The sequence below is a fragment of the Erythrolamprus reginae genome, chromosome Z, assembly GCF_031021105.1.
Source record: "Erythrolamprus reginae isolate rEryReg1 chromosome Z, rEryReg1.hap1, whole genome shotgun sequence".
Taxonomy (NCBI): Eukaryota; Metazoa; Chordata; class Lepidosauria; order Squamata; family Dipsadidae; genus Erythrolamprus; species Erythrolamprus reginae.
Genome location: NC_091963.1, coordinates 27,280,922 through 27,299,419, shown reverse-complemented (window position 1 = coordinate 27,299,419; position 18,498 = coordinate 27,280,922). Strand labels below are relative to the sequence as shown.

The 18,498-nt window shown below is 40.6% G+C and overlaps 1 protein-coding gene across 2 annotated transcripts in view; it reads right to left on the bottom strand.

The window, feature by feature from the left end:
- Positions 1-1,952: 1,952 nt before the first annotated feature.
- The window catches only part of STEAP4 (STEAP4 metalloreductase), a 41,139-nt gene continuing 24,593 nt past the window's right edge, over positions 1,953-18,498 (bottom strand). For both annotated transcript variants that reach the window (XM_070767053.1, XM_070767052.1), the window contains 4 exons: positions 9,767-10,242; positions 6,980-7,507; positions 6,050-6,214; positions 1,953-3,269 (listed from right to left, as the gene is read on the bottom strand). In XM_070767053.1, the coding sequence (XP_070623154.1) occupies positions 2,997-3,269; positions 6,050-6,214; positions 6,980-7,507; positions 9,767-10,228 (1,428 nt within the window). In that variant the 5' untranslated portion in view covers positions 10,229-10,242 and the 3' untranslated portion in view covers positions 1,953-2,996. The remainder of the gene's footprint in view (positions 3,270-6,049; positions 6,215-6,979; positions 7,508-9,766; positions 10,243-18,498) is intronic.

The window sequence follows — 18,498 nt, the reverse complement described above, 5'->3', positions numbered from 1 at the left end:
CCAATGATGTCATATGTCATCATCCAAACTAATAATTTTTGCAAATAAATAACAAAAAAAATAATTATTATTAATAAATAATTATGTTTATAAATATCAGGATCACTAAGTGTCTTATTCAATGGTGCATACCAGTAATAATGGTGAGTAAATGGTTGTTAAGGGAATGGGAAATGGTAATTTAGGGGTTTAAAGTGTTAAGGGATGGCTTGTGATATTGTCCATAGCCAAAAATGGTGTATTTACTTCCACATCTCTACTTCGCGGAAATTCGACTTTCGCGGGCGGTCTCGGAACGCATCCCCCCCGGAAATCGAGGGAACACTGTATAAGACTTATAAGTCTTATTTTTCAAGGAAATGGGGGTATAATAAAGTATTTTTCTAAAATTAAAGTATTTACAACACTTCCATGATTTACTAAGGAAGTTGTTTTGTTAACAATAATGGTAGATTTGCTCTTGACGAATCTATTTTGACATCTGGTAATTTTGCCATTGTTTCATAGAAGCAATTACATGTTGCTTTCTTTATCATCTGTTCCAGAATATTTCAGGGCATTTATGTTTGTATGGCTGGATTCTCATTCTTCCGTTTTGAAGACAGGGCAATTGTTTTCCTCCAGTCCTAGGACATTTCTCCTAGTTTGCTGCTGATGCAATTGGAAAGACCAGCTGGCAAACTGAAAAGGGACAGAGTACAAAAACAAGATGGCTCTCATAGAGCATCAAAGCAAGAATTGGAGCTTGCCAGTTTTGTTCTGCCACTTATAATGAATTCAGTCTTGGTCTTCTCCTGGCATACATCTCCTTAATTGGTTTAAGAAAACACATACTACATTGTGCTTTCATGTTTATATGTTTCATGTTGCTGGATGCACAATGTGGCAGTGCAGCATAAAACACTTGGGAATGAGTAAAAAAATAAAATAAAAATGGGACAGTATCAGTTTATTGGTTGCATTGGTTGCTGAGTAGTTTCCGGTCACAATTCAAAGTGTTGGTTATGATCTATAAAGCCCTTCATGGCATCGGACCAGAATATCTCCGGGACTGCCTTCTGCCGCACAATTCCCAGCGACCGGTTAGGTCCCACAAAGTTGGCCTTCTCCGGGTTCTGTCGACAAAACAATGTCGTCTGGCAGGACCCAGGGGCAGAGCCTTCTCTGTGGTGGCCCCGACCCTCTGGAATCAACTCCCTCTGGTGATTAGGATTGCCCCCACCTTCTTTGCCTTTCACAAACTCCTTAAAACCCACTTCTGCCGTCAGGCATGGGGAAATTGATTCCCCCGGGCCGTTTCCGTTTTATGTATGGTTTGTCTGGGATGTATGACTGTTTTTATATTAAGGGTTTTAAATTGTTTTTTAATCATTGGATTTGTACTGTGTTTTCTTGTTGTGAGCCACTCCGAGTCTTCAGAGAAGGGTCGGCATACAAATCTAATAATAATAATAATAATAATAATAATAATAATGATGATGATGATGATGATGATGATGATGATGCTGGGATGAAACTAAGCTCAAGCAGGCAAAGCAGGCACAGGTTATCAGCAAGCAGGTTGATATTAGACTGATTGGTCAGAAGACAGATTGACCAAGTTTACATAGTTTACAAATCCATAAAATTGTGGCCTAATCCAATTCCATACCATGCCTGTTTTCTATCAATATTTTCTGTCTTCAGTCAGTGATGTAAATTTTGGGGTAATTTAATTTGTATTCACTGAAACTTGTCTTAAGGATTTGTAGTCTAGCATTCTCAACTGCACTATGTTGTTTAGTGAAAAGCCATCACTTTATTAAAAGCCTTGTTTATAGAACTCTTAAGTATAAATTTCTATTATTTTTTTCTTGTCGTCCTATTCAAAACATGCATCATTGCTTTTTATAGTTGATCTTAAATCTTCTCTACTCATCAATAACAAAAAGTATTTGAATGACAAAGAAATATTTATCCTTCAAAGGTTTTTATTTTATTTTTTTGTAACATATCAAGTCTAAATGATGATAAATTTGGAAACCAAACTTTGGAAAACAGAATACATGTATTTTTATAGATACAATACAAACACAATTTGCTAATACCGCAATAAGAAATTTGAATTAAATTGCTTCTTTGTTTAGCTTATGAGTTTGACTTAAACATGCATGATAATGTAACATAAAATATTTGACATTGTTAGGCATTTGCTAACAGAAGAATACTCAGGCTGTGGAATCTGGAAAGAGAAATCTGACATTAGATCTGATTTGCCTCTGTGCCAGCCTTCTTGGCTATTATTTTCTGAATCGAGACAAATTTCACCATAGAAAACTTTAAAGTGGAAATAGCAAGATGGGTGTAGGTGGATTTAAAGGACTCTCAGTCCCCATTTTTCTCTTGATCTGGAAAAAAAAAAACCCTTAAGTAACCACTTGAAAACTCTTCTTTCATGTGTCTTCCTGCTAGTTTGCAGCAGGCAACATTTCTATTAGAATCGCGGAATATATCAGTGTTTTTATTGCTTTTTCATGTTTTGTTAAATGCAGTTTAATAAGATTGGAGTTAGCATTTCTTGTTCACATTCTTGGCTGTCGAATATAGAGTGTAAGGTTCTCTTATGCAACCCTCCTGTTAAACTCACAATAAAATAATAAGTTCCTATAGATAAAAGAAATTTATTTATGGATTGATAGATATTCATAGAAAGAAAATGCAATTTGTATGCAGATAGCACTGTAGTTATTATATTTTAGTGTATTTACAGAGGGTACATCAGCTGGAAACTATTTCTGGTATGACAATCCTATAACTGTTTTACAGTTCTCAGAGCATTATCATGAAAACTTGCAGAAACTCATTTCAAATATCACAGTTGGGGTTTATAAAGTTCTTCCCTGGTCACTCACAAAAACTCATACTCAAGATCTTTTTTTTCAGTGTGTTTCCACTGCTTAGTGCTTTGATTATACTCAGTCTTTTCCAAAATATACAGATTAACAGGGATTAAGGAATTATACCGATGATATTTCCTTGGTGTTCTGATTGCTGTTTGAGTGGCTTTTGGGTTTTCTCTCCCAACCCTGTCGAATTTCAGTTAATGGTCTATCTATACATGGAAATATTAGGAAAAACTTAATAAACAACACAATGCAAGGAATAATGAGAAACAGCACATAAACTGGGGGAAGATACCATGGGTATGAACGAGAATTCAAGAATCTTTTCCCACCATATCCCAGTGTATGGGTGATACATAAAACCAGTGTAAGGTAGCCCAGATAGGACTGTGGAAACAAAGAAACAAAACAATGGTTAGCAAACAATTATTAACATTAGCATTTTCTAGGGCAGTGGTGGCGAACCTTCTTTCCCTCGGGTGCCAAAAGAGTGTGGGCCTGGGCTATTGTGCATGTGTGAGCACCCACACCCATAATTCAATGCCTGGGGAGGGCAAAAACATCTTCTCTTGCCTTCCCGGAGGCCCTCTGGAGCCCGAAGATGGCCTGTTTCCCAACTTCTGCTGGGCCCAGTAGGCTCGTGTTTTTCCCTCCCCAGGCTCGAAAGGCTTCTCTGGAGCAGGGGGAGTGTAGGGATTGTGTAAGCCAAATATTAGCTATGCTTTAGGATATACACAGAGACAGTTATCTGAAAAAGCATGGTGAAGATTTGCCCAGAGACAGTGAGTCATACAATGGCCATGAACTTTGGACACAGTAAGAAAAAACCCTCAACAGCGCTCCTGGCACGAGATAACACACTGACGGTGTGATTGGCTGGCAGCTCAGCTACCGATAGGTGCATAAAGTGAGAATTTAGTAGCCTATCATAAGCTGTAGATGATACCTTTTATAACCAATTAGAAGCTTAATAGAAATAGCCTATGAACAGTTAGGTATCTAGAAGCCTTATTTTTGCATATAGAAATAGCCTATGATAACTTGCGTATTCAAAAGTTTTATTATTAGCCTATAGATTTGAAAAACCTTATATTTGTAGCCTATAAGAAACGTATATTAGGAGAAATTAGACTTGTATTTAGCCAATAGAAAATTACTAGCTGAAACCCCTTCATTTGCATATGAAGGGTATAAAAAGCACACCTGTAAACAATAAAGCTTTGTCACTTTACCCAGACCATTGACTCCGTGTTTCATTGGTAAGCACTAGTAATGGTTTCAGGATCGGGCCTCGTAAAGTGAACCATCACAGGGTTGTCGAGACCCCCGTCCAGCGGGGATCGCGTCTTGTCAAGTGGTGACCCCAGACGGTGACTGATTGGCCTTAAGGACATCGCTGAGGGGGCAACGCTTGGATCACGCATCTCAGCGCACTCAACCTCCCATCTCTTACCCAGTGCACAAATACGTAAGTATGGGAGTAAGACTGTCTTCGCAACAGGAACTTCATGTTCGGGAATTAGGACAGATAGTTGAAGCTAATAAAACTTATTTAAAAAAGAAAGGGCAATATCCCACAAAAAAGGGATTGGCCAAATTATTATTATATATCTGGCAAGAATGTCCAAGTTATCCTCATAAAGGAACATTACAAACTGAGGCATGGACAAAAATAGGTGAATATTTACATAAAGAACCAAGGGCTCCTCCACCTATTTTATTAACATGGAAAGTTGTTTTAACAGCCCTAAGGCTTCATTACGATGAGGAGACTATAACAACTGATAGCCATAAAGAAGCCCTTAAGGAACCTAGCGCACCTCCCTCCCCCATCCCCTCCAGAGGCTCCCTGGAAGCCAAAAACACCCTCCCAGAGCCTCTGTCTAAGACAAAAATCAGCTGGCTGGCACACACATGCATATTGGAGCTGAGCTAGGGCAACAGCTAGTGTGCCAGCAGATATGGCTCTGGGTGCCCGTTGTGGCACCCGTGCCATAGGTTCACCATCACTGTTCTAGGGAATTAATATAAAAACTGCTAGAGGATTCTATATTGCTATCCAAAATTGGACCAAACTAGCATTTGCTAGAGTAGTGATGGCGAACCTATGGCACGGATGCCACAGGTGGCACGCAGAGCCATATCTGCTGGCACACAAGATGTTGCCCTAACTCAGCTCCAGCATGCATGTGTGCAACAGCCAGCTGATTCTTGGCTTGCGCGGAGGCTCTGAGATGACATTTTCAGTTTCTGATGCCTCTGGAGCCTGGGGAGGGTGAAAAACAGGCCTACGGGCCCACTATAAGTTGGGAAATGGGCTGTTTCTGGCCTCCAGAGGGCCTCTGGGGGGGGCTGTGAGGCAATTTTTGCCCTCCCTAGGCATTGAATTATGGGTGTGGGCACTCATGCAAGTGCGATAGTGTGTGTGCATGCGCTTTTGGCACTCGAGGCAAAAAAGGTTTGTCATCACTGTGCTAGAGTTTCCAGAAATACAGCCCAACAGAATGCATTTAGCTAGATTAAGTTATCCTAGATTAGGGCTAAAAAGTTAAGACCCTGACCTTAGTAATAGCTTAATACGTTTACTTATCTAAAATACTTTAATTTATATAAGCTTTTTTTAATCTAAAAATAATCATCAACAACCTTCTCTTTGCTACAGTGTTTTTATATATATAGACACACATATACAAACAGCTACAGCACAGTCTCCTTAATTATATGCATCAATAAATAGTTTCATGAATATATCAAAATAAGGAGAAGAATTAGAATTTCAAGGCTGTTTTCCATGCTGGGGGCAACCACAGACTATTTTTGCATTTTGAAACTGGCTCTCTGTTTGTATTGTAACTTTAATGCTCCCAGAGAGGAATTGTGAAAATTGAAGTTCTACCTATTTAAAAGGAAGAAGATGGGGAAGATTCTGGGAATATGACATCTAATCTCCGAAAGAGAGAAAACCAGGAGAATACAGCTTTGGTGAGTGTCTTATTAAAATTTCTGCCTATTCCTATCTATGTTTTTTTTAATGCCTGATAAAAACTGTTGGAGTTTGGAGTGGAAAAATTTTTTGTCCAAAGATTAAGCTAAATCCTAGTGAATTACATCTTATAGGCAAAGAAGAATGAGAAAAAGGCAAATTTACTAGCCGCAGAGAATCTTACCTGAACAAAACGAAACTCTCTCCAGTTAACACTGTTGCTGACAGAAGGCAAGGATGTTATCCCAAGGAGAACAAACAAGAAAAAACCTAAGATTCCGAAAGCAAGGTAAGAATCACTGTGCCAGGCCCAGCCAGTCCATAACGGTTCTGTTTTGTTTTTCAATGCCTTAATAGAAAACAAATTTGTGTGCGTTTAATAATTTCATAACATATCTGTAACATATTGTCAGCCTATCTGTCACAAGAGAAGTTCAAGTACAGTGTTCCCTCAATTTTCGCGGGGGATGCGTTCCGAGACCGCCCGCGAAAGTCGAATTTCCGCGAAGTAGAGATGCGGAAGCAAATACACTATTTTTAGCTATCATAAGCCATCCCTTAACACTTTAAACCCCTAAATTGCAATTTCCCACTCCCTTAGCAACCATTTAGATTATTACTCACCAGCGTTATTTATTAAAGTTTATTAAAAAGTATTTATTAAAGGCGGAGAAAAGTTTGGCGATAACAGATGACGTCATCGGGGTGGCAAAAAACCATGGTATAGAGAAAAAAACACGAAGTATTTTTTAATTAATATTTTTGAAAAACCGTGGTATAGACTTTTCGCGAAGTTCGAACATGCAAAAATCGAGGGAACACTGTATAGTAAATCTTGCACATCATAAGCTCTCTTGCATAATGTACTTATTGAAGATGACCGTGACAGTTTTTAAAAATTGAAGTCATACTAGCCCTCCAGTATTAGAATCACTGCAGCAAAGGTGTTTTTTTTTTAAATCAACATTATGACTTGTATATTCTTTTTTAGTAAATTAGTAAGTTGATTTTTTTTAAAGAAATAGGCATTAAACTACCATTCACAGCAATAATGATAAAGAAAAGAGAAAGACATTAAGGACTTGCCCCCTTCAATTGCACAAGTTTGGCTTACCTGTTCAATGATAAAAGTATTGGTCTTCCATCTTACATAGTAACGAATGGGGATGATCAGTGTATATAAAACATGTAGGAAAGCATAAGCCAAGGCAACCAATCCCAGTTGTTTCCGACAAAGCATCCATTTATCCAGCCAGTCGGGAAAGCGACTGTACTTTGTACCTCTGTATAACTGGAGAATAGCTGCAAAGATCCCAGGTAAATAGACCAAAGCAAGAAGAATGAGTGCTACACAGGGGCAGATCCGGTTTGCAATTGTAACAAAAATAAAAAAAGAGAAATCTTTGTTATTCTCAACTCGATTGTAGATGATATCACGGAGGACAGAGTATAAAAAGATGAATGCACTGAGAGCAAAAGCGAGGAAGATGGGGAATCTCCACATTGGAAATAGTTGTAAAGGGTAATTCTCAACTTCTTTTGATGCTAAGAGAGAACCTTTATCCAAAGGAGTAAGACCAAGACTCCGAACAATCTCTGTCACTTTTTCTTTAGCTTTTCTATCATCTCCACAGATGAATACCTGCAAAAGCAAAGCAAAATAAAGTCCCGTAGCTGAAATTAAAAAGAAATTACTGTAACTTAGTAAATTAACCTGTCTTGATGTCTCTGAGCTTATTAATTATTTTTTGAGAAAGGTGGCCAGAACTTTGTCTCAAACTGATATTCTAGATTTACTCTGTAGATTCTTCTGTTAAACCATTCTTAAAATCTTAAAATGTTTTATGTTCTCTTTTATTAAGTGTACTTTTTAACTTCAATTTTATATTTTGTTCAAAAAAATTAAGAGCTAAAACAAAACTAGAGAAGAATATTAAAAATGTGAATTAAAAAGAATAAAGTAAAAACTATATCCTCCCTAGTTTAACATTGACAAATATATTGCAAAAATATTAGCTTCCCTCCTTTGCAAAGTAGGTACAAGATTTATAAGCTTCTACATCTGCTTGCCATACATATATGAAAGAAAATAATAATAATTAATTGGTTAAACAAAGTGAAGATTTATATGTAATTTTGTTTGTTGGAGCTTTGAATCCAATGGCACTGATTGTTTAAAACTTCAGGACTTAATGATCACAAAGTAAACAATACAACTTGGTCGAACGACCATTTCACAGGGGTCACCTAAGACCACGGGAAAAGACACACTTCCCATGGTGTTGGGAACTAAAGTTTCTACTCTGGCGCTTTGGAACATATTTTTACAATCCGGCCAATCAGGCGTTTACAGTGGGGGTTTCCCTCTGACCTTCCTGCCAATCAGCTTAAAGCTCTGTTGGGAGAATTGGCGCTAGACTTATGGTTGGGGGTCACCACAACATGAGGAACTGTATTAAGGGGTCGCAGCCTTAGAAAAGCTGAGAACCACTGGAGTAGAAAGATAGTTAAATGTGGTTTTTTGTATTTCTTGCCTGAAAGGTTCATCTGAGGTCACCTACTGCCTTCCTTTTCAGGCACATGTGCATACAGAAAATGGCCTTAGATTCTGCAGCTGCTAGGGTGCAGCTAGTTAGACTTTGCATGCTTGTAGAGCATGACACAGGCAGGACTCCTTTCTATCGACAGCAGCTGTAGCATCTTCCACTATTTGTACATTTTTAGTTTGGCAACGTATTAAGTGTCTCACCGAAGGGTACGTTTTGTGTCTCGTTTTGCTGCCAGTTTGCTCAGGGTCGCGTTGGATGTGTGCGTGCGCTTCGCAGGTGTGCACCCCTGCAGTAATAAAAGAATAACTCCTGTGCATGCTCAGAAGCAAAATTCAAGATGGCGGCACTCACAGACCGGCACCGATAGAGCCGGATCTGTGATGTCATAGACGCTTTATTACTAATGGTTCTATAGAACCATTAGGAACCCACCTCTAGTCTCACCCTTTCTCTTGGTAATAACAACAGACATAAAAAGGGGAGGCAAAAGGCAATTTCTTTTATTTTGTACTATAGCTGCTGATCTACTTATTAAATTCTCCAGTCAGGTTATAAAATTAAATAAAATATTAAAAACTGTACTGTAAACTTTTAGCTGTAAACTTTTGGTTTCCCAGAACTCTTCAAGTGGGAGGGGTAAAGAGGAAAGGCCTGCTGTTCTGATCATGAATCTGCATTTAATTTCAAGTGTATGTTCCAATTCAAAGGCTAGGTGTGTTCTGCATAGTGTAGCTTTGTAAATAAATCTCCTTCCAGCAGTGTTCCCTCTAATTTTTTTTTTGGGGTGGGCAGAAAAGTATAGTGTCTGAGCAGCAATCCCTTCGGGACTGGGCAGCACAGAAATAATAAACAAACAAACAAACAAACAAACAAACAAACAAACAAAAAACCCACCCTGTTTTGCCTCAGAGAATTTAAAAATAAAATACTGTACTGTGTGTCTATAACAGCGAGCTCATAATAGGGCAACTCTATCAATATCAAAATGCCACTTAAATAGTTGAGCTAGTTTCAAACTAGATTTTGATTTTCTTTCTCTCTTCCTTACTCCCATTCTTTTTTTTTCTCTTTTCCTTCCTCTCTTTTTTCTATCTGTTTCTCTCTCTTCCTCTCTTCTTCTCTCTCTCCTTCCCTCTCACTCTTTCCCTCTCGGCTTCTGGGCAGGTTTGGAAAACTCTGAGTTGATGATGATTTTTAAGTAGCGATTGCTCACTGCTCAGCTTAGAGGGAACTATGCCTTCCAGTCATAGCTACAAAAGCTGCTCCTTGTTCAGTCCAGATCCTTATCTCAGCCCATGCACACAGATAACATTTCCATCTCCAGCAGCCTTTGGCATCTGAGATGCTCTTACCTGTCTGTTTGCATCCAAGCCACCGGACTGCAGGGACCACGCTGACACCGTATTAAATGCTTTGACCACTTTACTACCTGGAAGCAGCTGGGCAAGATATTCAGCATTTGATTCTGGGTACTGATTTATTTTAAGGTTGTTGCTCACATCCACCAGCACTTTCCCATTTAGGGTATCTTGTAGGCTTTCAAGAAAGTTGTAATGTACTCTGCGGATTGCTACAATGATAATGTTAGATGTTTCAGCAGCTTCTGCATGAGATAGCATTGCGGCTCCTTGAGGAATCAATCCAGAGTTTTGAGTGCTTCGGCTCCCGTAAACAATAGAATAGCCAGACTGCATCAGCCTGAAGCCCAGAGATCTCCCAAAATCACCCGTTCCAAAAATGCACACCATTTCCTTCTTGCTGGGCATATCTGAAGTAAGTGGAATCATTGCATTGACCTTTTCCAAACCAGACATATCTGAAATTATTCCTACAAGGCAGAGTTATTTGTGTTAAGTTATTGCTGGAAATAAAATATAATAAATAATGAATAATATTATTTATGTAACATATAAATATTATATAATATATAAATAAATATAAATAAATAAATAAATATAATAAATAATAATTTATTGGTTGTCATCACGAAAATAGTAGAATGTGCGGAAATGTCAAAAATAGCAATGGAATCACAATACAAAAAAGACTCAGAATATTACGAAATATGGGAAAATTGGTACAAATGGATTTCAGCAAAAAAATATCAAACTCTTATACTTTCAAACCATTAACCTTACCTTACTTTTGAACATTCAATTCAAATTTAAAATAACTTCAAAGTTAATTCCAAAAACCACTTAATTTGTAATAAAACTCGGAAAAAACTCTCATACCATATCTCTTTTTATTTGTTTTTAAACTAATAGAATATATATTATATATTATACTATTACTAATACTTACTAACAACTATCTTAATTACTACACCTCTCTTTCTCACACACAAATATATATTTACTACCCTACACATATACACCTCCAACAATACTCTCGCACTAAGTCGTAATACCTAAAAGCGTCTGTGCTATACGCAGACTTCCTTTTCCCCCTCCACATTCTTTCCCCTTACCAATTCCTTTTCTTACCAATCTGGTCCATTCTTGTCTTTAATCTTTTTTAACATTCATAAAATATCCACATTTATTTTCTATTATCCAGTATATATAGATACACATGAATTCTAAAAATTGATAGATTATTGAAATGAGATGTAAAACTTAATATGGAAAATTTAAGATAATCTTGATAATACTTAAGATACTTTTTATTTATTCTGTGTTCAGTAATGATATTAAGAAGTATATGTGCCATGATTCATAACTTATAATGTACAATGTTATCACCTATCCAAACTTTGTGACTGTGTATCTACACCTTCCCTTTTACTCTCCCTTTTTATTTCTGTTCATCCCTCCCTACCTCCCCACTTCCCCTTTTCTTTTTCTTTATATTTATAAATAAAGTATATATTTTTTAAAAAATAAAAAATAAATAATAATTTAAAAATAAGATTCTTAAGTCCTTGGACAGGGTTAGCATATAAATCAAATAAATAGATAGATAGATAGGTAGATAGATAGGTAGGTAAGTACCCATTAAATTCTACATTTTGGTGACTTTCACATCTGTCAGCTCTCAATTCCATTATACTAATTGGAATTATGTAAGTGAAAACCGAACATTTGGATTTTAACTGATATAATTATTTGGGGAAGGCTATATTAATACATACATGTTAGATAATTTCGAGTTAATGTAGGACAAAATATCCCACTGAAGTATTTTTGTTACAGAAAAAAGTTTTCTAGTGTCTTGGGAATTTCAAGTGGAAGAAAATATACATGGTTGCTTTTGTTTTTCTTACAGGTGTTCTTGAAATTTGATATAAAACACACATTGCTCTGACTTTACTAACAAAGTTTGCTATCTTCATATCCATTGCTGTAAATCTGGATATAAATTTTGCTTTAGGGAGGGTAAGATCCCCATTGTGATTCATATTTTGAATAATGCATTAATTTTTATATAAAGTTAGGATTTTTACTGGTGCTTGGGGAATATTATAATTTTTAGAATCTAAGCTTGTTATTTATTCCCCTATCCTTTATTTCACTGCTTATTTTTCCCTGAATGTGAGAAAATATAGAATTATAAAGCAAATAGTTTTATTCCAATAGATGTTCTTTGGTGTGTTTTAAAGATTGCAGATGAAATAAAGTTATAAGGAAGAGTTACAAAGAAAAACAGTCTTTTTCTGCCGTCAGTCTTCTATGCTTCTTTGTTTCTATGTTTAAACGGTTTTAAATATTGGATTTGTACTGTTTTCTTGTTGTGAGCCACTCTGAGTCCTCGGAGAGGAGCGGCATATAAATCTAATAAATAATAATAATAATACAGTCATACCTCATCTTACGAACCTAATTGGTTCCAGGGGGAGGTTCGTAAGATGAAAGGTTCATAAGACGAAACATTGTTTCCCATAGGAAACAATGTAAAGTCAATTAATCCGTGCAACCAAAAAACCCCCCCGCAAAAAACCGGCGTTCGGCGACTGCTGGGAAGCTGCGCGGCTGTTTTAAAAGGTGACAGCCGGGCTGGGGGGCTTCCCAGCAACCTCCCGAACTCTGAACCTGGAGGTTCGGCAAAAGTTCGGGGTTCGGGAGGTTGCTGGGAAGCCCCCCAGGCCGGCTGTCACCTTTTAAAACAGCCGCGCGGCTTCCCAGCAGCTTCCCAAAGCCGAACGCCAAATCCGAACTTCCGTGTTCAGCGTTCGGCGACTGCTGGGAAGCCGTGCGGCTGTTTTAAAAGGTGACAGCTGGCCTGGGGGGCTTCCCAGCAACCTCCCGAACCCCGAACCCGGAAGTTCGGCAAAAGTTCGGGGTTTGGGAGGTTGCTGGGAAGCCCCTAGGCTGGCTGTCACCTTTTAAAACAGCCACGCGGCTTCCCAGCAGCTTCCCGAAGCTGAACGCCAAACCCGAACTTCCGCGTTCGGTGTTCGGCGACTGCTGGGAAGCCGTGCGGCTGTTTTAAAAGGTGTCAGACGGCCTGGGGGGCTTCCCAGCAACCTCCTGAACCCCGAACCCGGAAGTTCAGCAAAAGTTTGGGGTTCAGGAGGTTGCTGGAAAGCCCCCCAGGCCGGCTGTCACCTTTTAAAACAGCCGCGCGGCTTCCCAGCAGCTTCCCGAAGCCGAACGCCAAACCCGAACTTCCGCGTTTGGCGTTAGGAGACTGCTGGGGAGCCGCGCGGCTGTTTTAAAAGGTGACAGCCGGGCTGGGGGGCTTCCCAGCAACCTCCCGAACCGAACCCGGGGTTCAGAAAAATTTTGCCTCTTCTTACGAACTTTTTTCAAGTTATGAACCGGCGTTCGGGAGGCTGCTGGGAAGCCCCGCCGCCCGGCTGTCACCTTTTAAAACAGCCGCGCGGCTTCCCAGCAGTCTCCGAACGCCGGTTCGTAACTCGAAAAAAGTTCGTAAGAAGAGGCAAAATTTTTCTGAACCCCGGGTTCGTATCACGAGTTGTTCGTAAAACAAGGGGTTCGTATCTTGAGGTACCACTGTAATAATAATAATAATAATAATAATAATAATAATAATAATAATAATAGCATGACTTAGGACCAGATTGCCTTCGGGACCGTCTTTTGCCTCATGCATCCCAGCGGCCGATTAGGTCTCACAGAGTTGGCCTTCTCTAGGTCCCATCGGCCAGACAATGTCGACTGGCGGGGCCTAGGGAAAGAGCCTTTGCTGTAGTGGCCCCGGCCCTGGCTCTCTGGAACGAACTCCCTCTAGCGATACATACCACCCCCCCCCTCCTGGTCTTTCGTAAAGCTCTGAAGACCCACATCTGCATGGGGGCCGTAAATGATGAGATTGTCTCCGGCTGATATTATGACTGATTGAAATGGATGAATGTGCATATGGGGTTTTTAACATTTAAAAACCCCATATACAGTGTTCCCTCGATTTTTGTGGGTTCGAACTTCGCGAATAGCCTATACCATGGTTTTTCAAAAAATATTAATTAAAAAATACTTTGCGGGTTTTTTTCTATACCATGGTTCCCCCCCCCCCCGATGACATTATACGTCATCGCCAAACTAATAATTTTTGCATATTAATAACAAAAAAAAATAATTATTGTTATTAAATAATTATGTTTATAAATATCAGGATCACTAAGTGTCTTATTCAATGGTGAGTACCAGTAATAATGGTGAGTAAATGGTTGTTAAGGGAATGGGAAATGGTAAGTTAGGAGTTTAAAGTGTTAAGGGATGGCTTGTGATACTGTCCATAGCCAAAAATGGTGTATTTACTTCCGCATCTCTACTTCGCGGAAATTCGACTTCCGTGGGCAATCTCGGAATGCATCCCTCGCGAAAATCGAGGGAACACTGTACACTTATGCCAAGTAATTTGGCATAATTCTTTAGTAATTTAGATTTCTTTTATATATTGTTTCATTTATAAGGTTGTACGCCGCCCTGAGTCGTCTTGAGAAGGGCAGCATAGAAATCTAATTAAAAAATAAATAAATAATAGGTGTCCAAGCTAAGTGACTGAAGAAGCCCAGCAGGCTGGCGGAGAGGTGGGGCATCTCAATACTAGCAGCTCTGCAGGAAAAGAAACTGCTTTTTTTTTTTGCCAAGCTGAGATTGCATTATGGTTTCATGTTGTAAAGGGCTTCAGGAGGAGGACTGGACCCTGTCTCTTCCATTATGAAGCCCGAGAGTGAAAAAGTTCACTCAATTGATTTCAATTTCACTAGATTTTTTTCTTCCACAAGAAGTTGATTGAGTGAAACGCAATGAAGAAACGCTATTGGAGCTGGCTCGGTTCTGTGTACCACATTTGGCATGCTTGCCATAGTTCGCCACCATGGACCAATAGAAAATTCTTATATCAACACCCTAAGCCAAAAGGATTGACAAGCTTTTATCCTGATCAGGTTTGATGGCCACCATCAGCACAGTTAGGTTAATTTTTCAAAAAACGAAAAGCTATAAAAACTAGTCAGGAAAACAGTTCCACTATTAGCTTGAAAAGTGATATGGAGGTTGAAGAGATACTGAATATCTTTTTATAGTTTATTTCTAGGTTATTATCATAGTTCCCTCTAAGTTGAGCAGTGAGCAATCGCTCACTTAAAAATCATCATCAACTCAGAGTTTTCCAAACCTGCCCAGAAGCCGAGAGGGAAAAAGTGAGAGGGAAGGAGAGAGAGAGGAAGAGAGGAAGAGAGAGAAACAGATAGAAAAAAGAGAGGAAGGAAAAGAGAAAGAAAAAAAATGGGAGTAAGGAAGAGAGAAAGAAAATAAAAATCTAGTTTGAAACTAGCTCAACTATTTAAGTGGCATTTTGATATTGATAGAGTTGCCCTATTATGAGCTCACTGTTATAGACACACAGTACAGTATTTTATTTTGAAATTCTCTGAGGCAAAACAGGGTTGGTTTTTTGTTTGTTTGTTTGTTTGTTTGTTTGTTTGTTTATTTATTTATTTAAATATTTATTTATTTATTTATTTATTATTTCTGTGCTGCCCAGTTCCAAAGGGACTGCCGCTCAGACACTACCGTGTTTCCCCGATAGTAAGACCCCCCCCGATTGTAAGACATATGGGGGGTTTCAGGGGGGTTGGCTAATATAAGCCATACCCCGAAAGTAAGACATATGTCTTACTTTCGGGGAAACACGGTACTAAAAGCGAGGGAGGCATCGGAGCAGTTCGTGGCACTGGCGAGGGAGCTTCGTGCCCAGGAGAGTCTCCCAAACCCGGCGCGGATAAGGACTCCTCGGCCGGCGGAGGAAGCACGGCGGCGGCGGCAGGCTCCGGAGAAGAAAGAAGCGGCGGATAGCTGGCGAGGCGCCGGCTAGAGGGCTGGACCCCGCCGCTTTGCCGCCGCTCTCGCCCCCGGCTTTGCTCTCCCCGCCGCGCCTGGGGCTGCCTGCCTGCCTGCTGCCATAGCCGGGCTGGGCGCGGGGCATCCTCGGCGTTGGGCAGCAGCGGGAGGAGCCGGAGCCGGCCAGCCGGGCGCCCCAGGACGCGCATCGCGGACTGGCCCCGCCGCGGCGCAGGAGGGATGGAGGCCGGGCCTGACGGGCAGCCGCACCTGCCGCGCAACGCTGCCTAACGCCGCCCGCCCGGAGGAGAAGAGGCCTCGCCCGGGCCGAAGCCCGAAGACGAGCCGCAGCCTCCGGAGCCGGCCAGCCGGGCGCCCCCAGGACGTGCATCGTGGACCGGCCCCGCCGTGGCCCAGGAGGGATGGAGGCCGGGCCCAACGGGCAGGCCCCACCCCGCCCGCCCGGAGGAGAAGAGGCCTCGCCCGGGCCGAAGCCTGAAGACGAGCCAGCCCCGGTGCCCGGGACAATATAAGACATACCCCCAAAGTAAGACACAGTGGGGCTTTTGGTGGTAAAAAGATAGTAAGACACAGCCTTACTATCGGGGAAACACGGTATACTTCCCCCCCCCCAAAAAAATTAGAGGGAACACTGGTTATTATTATTATATATTAAAACATGTTTTTTAAAAACTTTGTATTTTATTCTCTTTTTAGTTTTTAACATTGCTAACTGTGTTTTAGCCATCTTATGCTGGTCTATGACCATAATGAAGATTTTATTTTGATTTGAATATTGTGGTAAAAATGGGTTTGGGGTGGATTATGTTTGTATCCTCTTAAAATATAAATAATTTTGGCTAAAATAAAGCAGTTGTATTTTCCTCAATGAGAACACTTTAATGTAAATGTATAGGGAAGCCTTCTGAAACCTATGGATTTACAGGATAGATAATAATATAGGGTAATTATTATTTGGTCAGCAGGTAATTGTGCAAGATTGATACAAATTGTCTCGAATTGCAGATTTTGATGTGCTCAGTGTCAAATTTGTCACTAGATGGCAGTACAGTTTAATTTGTAACTATGAGTTTAGAAGAATCTATCTGCATGGAATAAATATATGAAATAAAAATGATTGTGTACTGGGTTTCATTGTGGCTATAGTGGGGAATTTGGTAGCCAGAGAAATAGCCTTCAGGGTCTAGACAATATTTAGGATCTGAAGGCAATTGAGACTTGTTTTGTAGTATTGGTGACGATGCTATCGTTTCACTCAAGCAATTCTAAAGACCAACTCTTTCCAATTAACTGATTGTCTAGGACTACTTTCAGTTTTATGTTAGGGCTGGTGTCCGGTTTGATGGTGTCTAGCCGCTGAGTTTGAGGCAGCTTGTTAAACATGTACAGTGATCCCTCGAGTTTCGCGATCTTGATCTTCGCTAAATGCTATATCGCGATTTTTCCACCCGATGACATCACTCCCTTCCTTCCTTTCTCATCTTTCTTTCTCTCTCTCTTTCTCTATCTTGCTTCTTCCTCTCTCACACTCTCTTCCTCCCTCTCTCATCTCTTTCTTTCCTTCTCTCTCTTTCTCTATCTCTCCCCCTCTTGCTGGCGGGCGGCGGGCGGGCGAGCGGGGGCATCAGCGAGGAGCCGGGGTTTCCCCTTTGCGTGGGCGGCTGGGAAACCCCGATCATCGGCTGCTCGCTGCTGCTGCGCCGAGCAGATCAGCTGCTGGGTGGCCGAAGGAACCTTCCCTGGGTCTTCCCCCTCTTGCTGGCGGGCGGGCGAGCGGCGGGCATCAGCAAGGAGCCGGGGTTTCCCCTTTGCGTGGGCGGCCGGGAAGACCCAGGGAAGGTTCCTTCGGCCGCCCAGCAGCTGATCTGCTCGGTAGCGCAGCAGCAGCGAGGAGCCGAATCGGGATTTCCCCTTTGCGTGGGCGGTGGAGAACGCAAACTCCACCATCTACGCATGCGCGGCCATAGAAAAAAGGGCGCGCATGCGCAGATGGTGTTTTTACTTCCGCAACCCTACATCCCGAAAAATCGATTATCGCGAGGGGTCTTGGAACGGAACCCTCGCGATAATAGAGGGATCACTGTATTAGAAATATGGGTCATTTGGACCAGAAAGTATGTTCCCATTTAAAATTAAGCATCTTTGACAGAATGGATTTCCCAAATGGTTTAATATTTATGAAATTAGAATTTCACTCTGTTTCTTCAAGGAGATGGTGTTGATCTGGTTATATTGGAATTATATTTCATACATAGTTGCTATCACTATATTACCACAACCCCCAACTACATTTTATAATGTAGAGTGTGTTAAAATAGAAAGTAGAGTGCAAGCTAATTAGAAAACCATACAGGTAGATAGAGAGATAACAAGGTAAAGGTAAAGATTCCCCTCACATATATATGTTAATCATCCCTGACTCTAGGGGGTGATGCTCATCTCCATTTCAAAGTCAAAGAGCCAGCACTGTCCAAAGACGTCTCTGTGGTCATATGGCCAGCATAACTAAATGCCAAAGGTGCACAGAACACTGTTATCTTTCAACCAAAGGTGGCCCCTATTTTTCTACTTGCATTTTTACATGCTGTCAAACTGCTAGCTTGTCAGAAGCTGGGACAAGTAACTGGAGCTCACTCTCTTATGTAGTGCTAGGCTAGGGATTCGAACCACCAAACTTTCTGATTGACAAGCTCAGAGTCTTAGCCACTGAGCCACCACAACCCCCAGAGTTAATAGACCAACAGAAATAGAAACATAGACATAAAGATAGGAAAGCAGATATCTACCTATCACCTATTTAACTCAAAATATTTTTG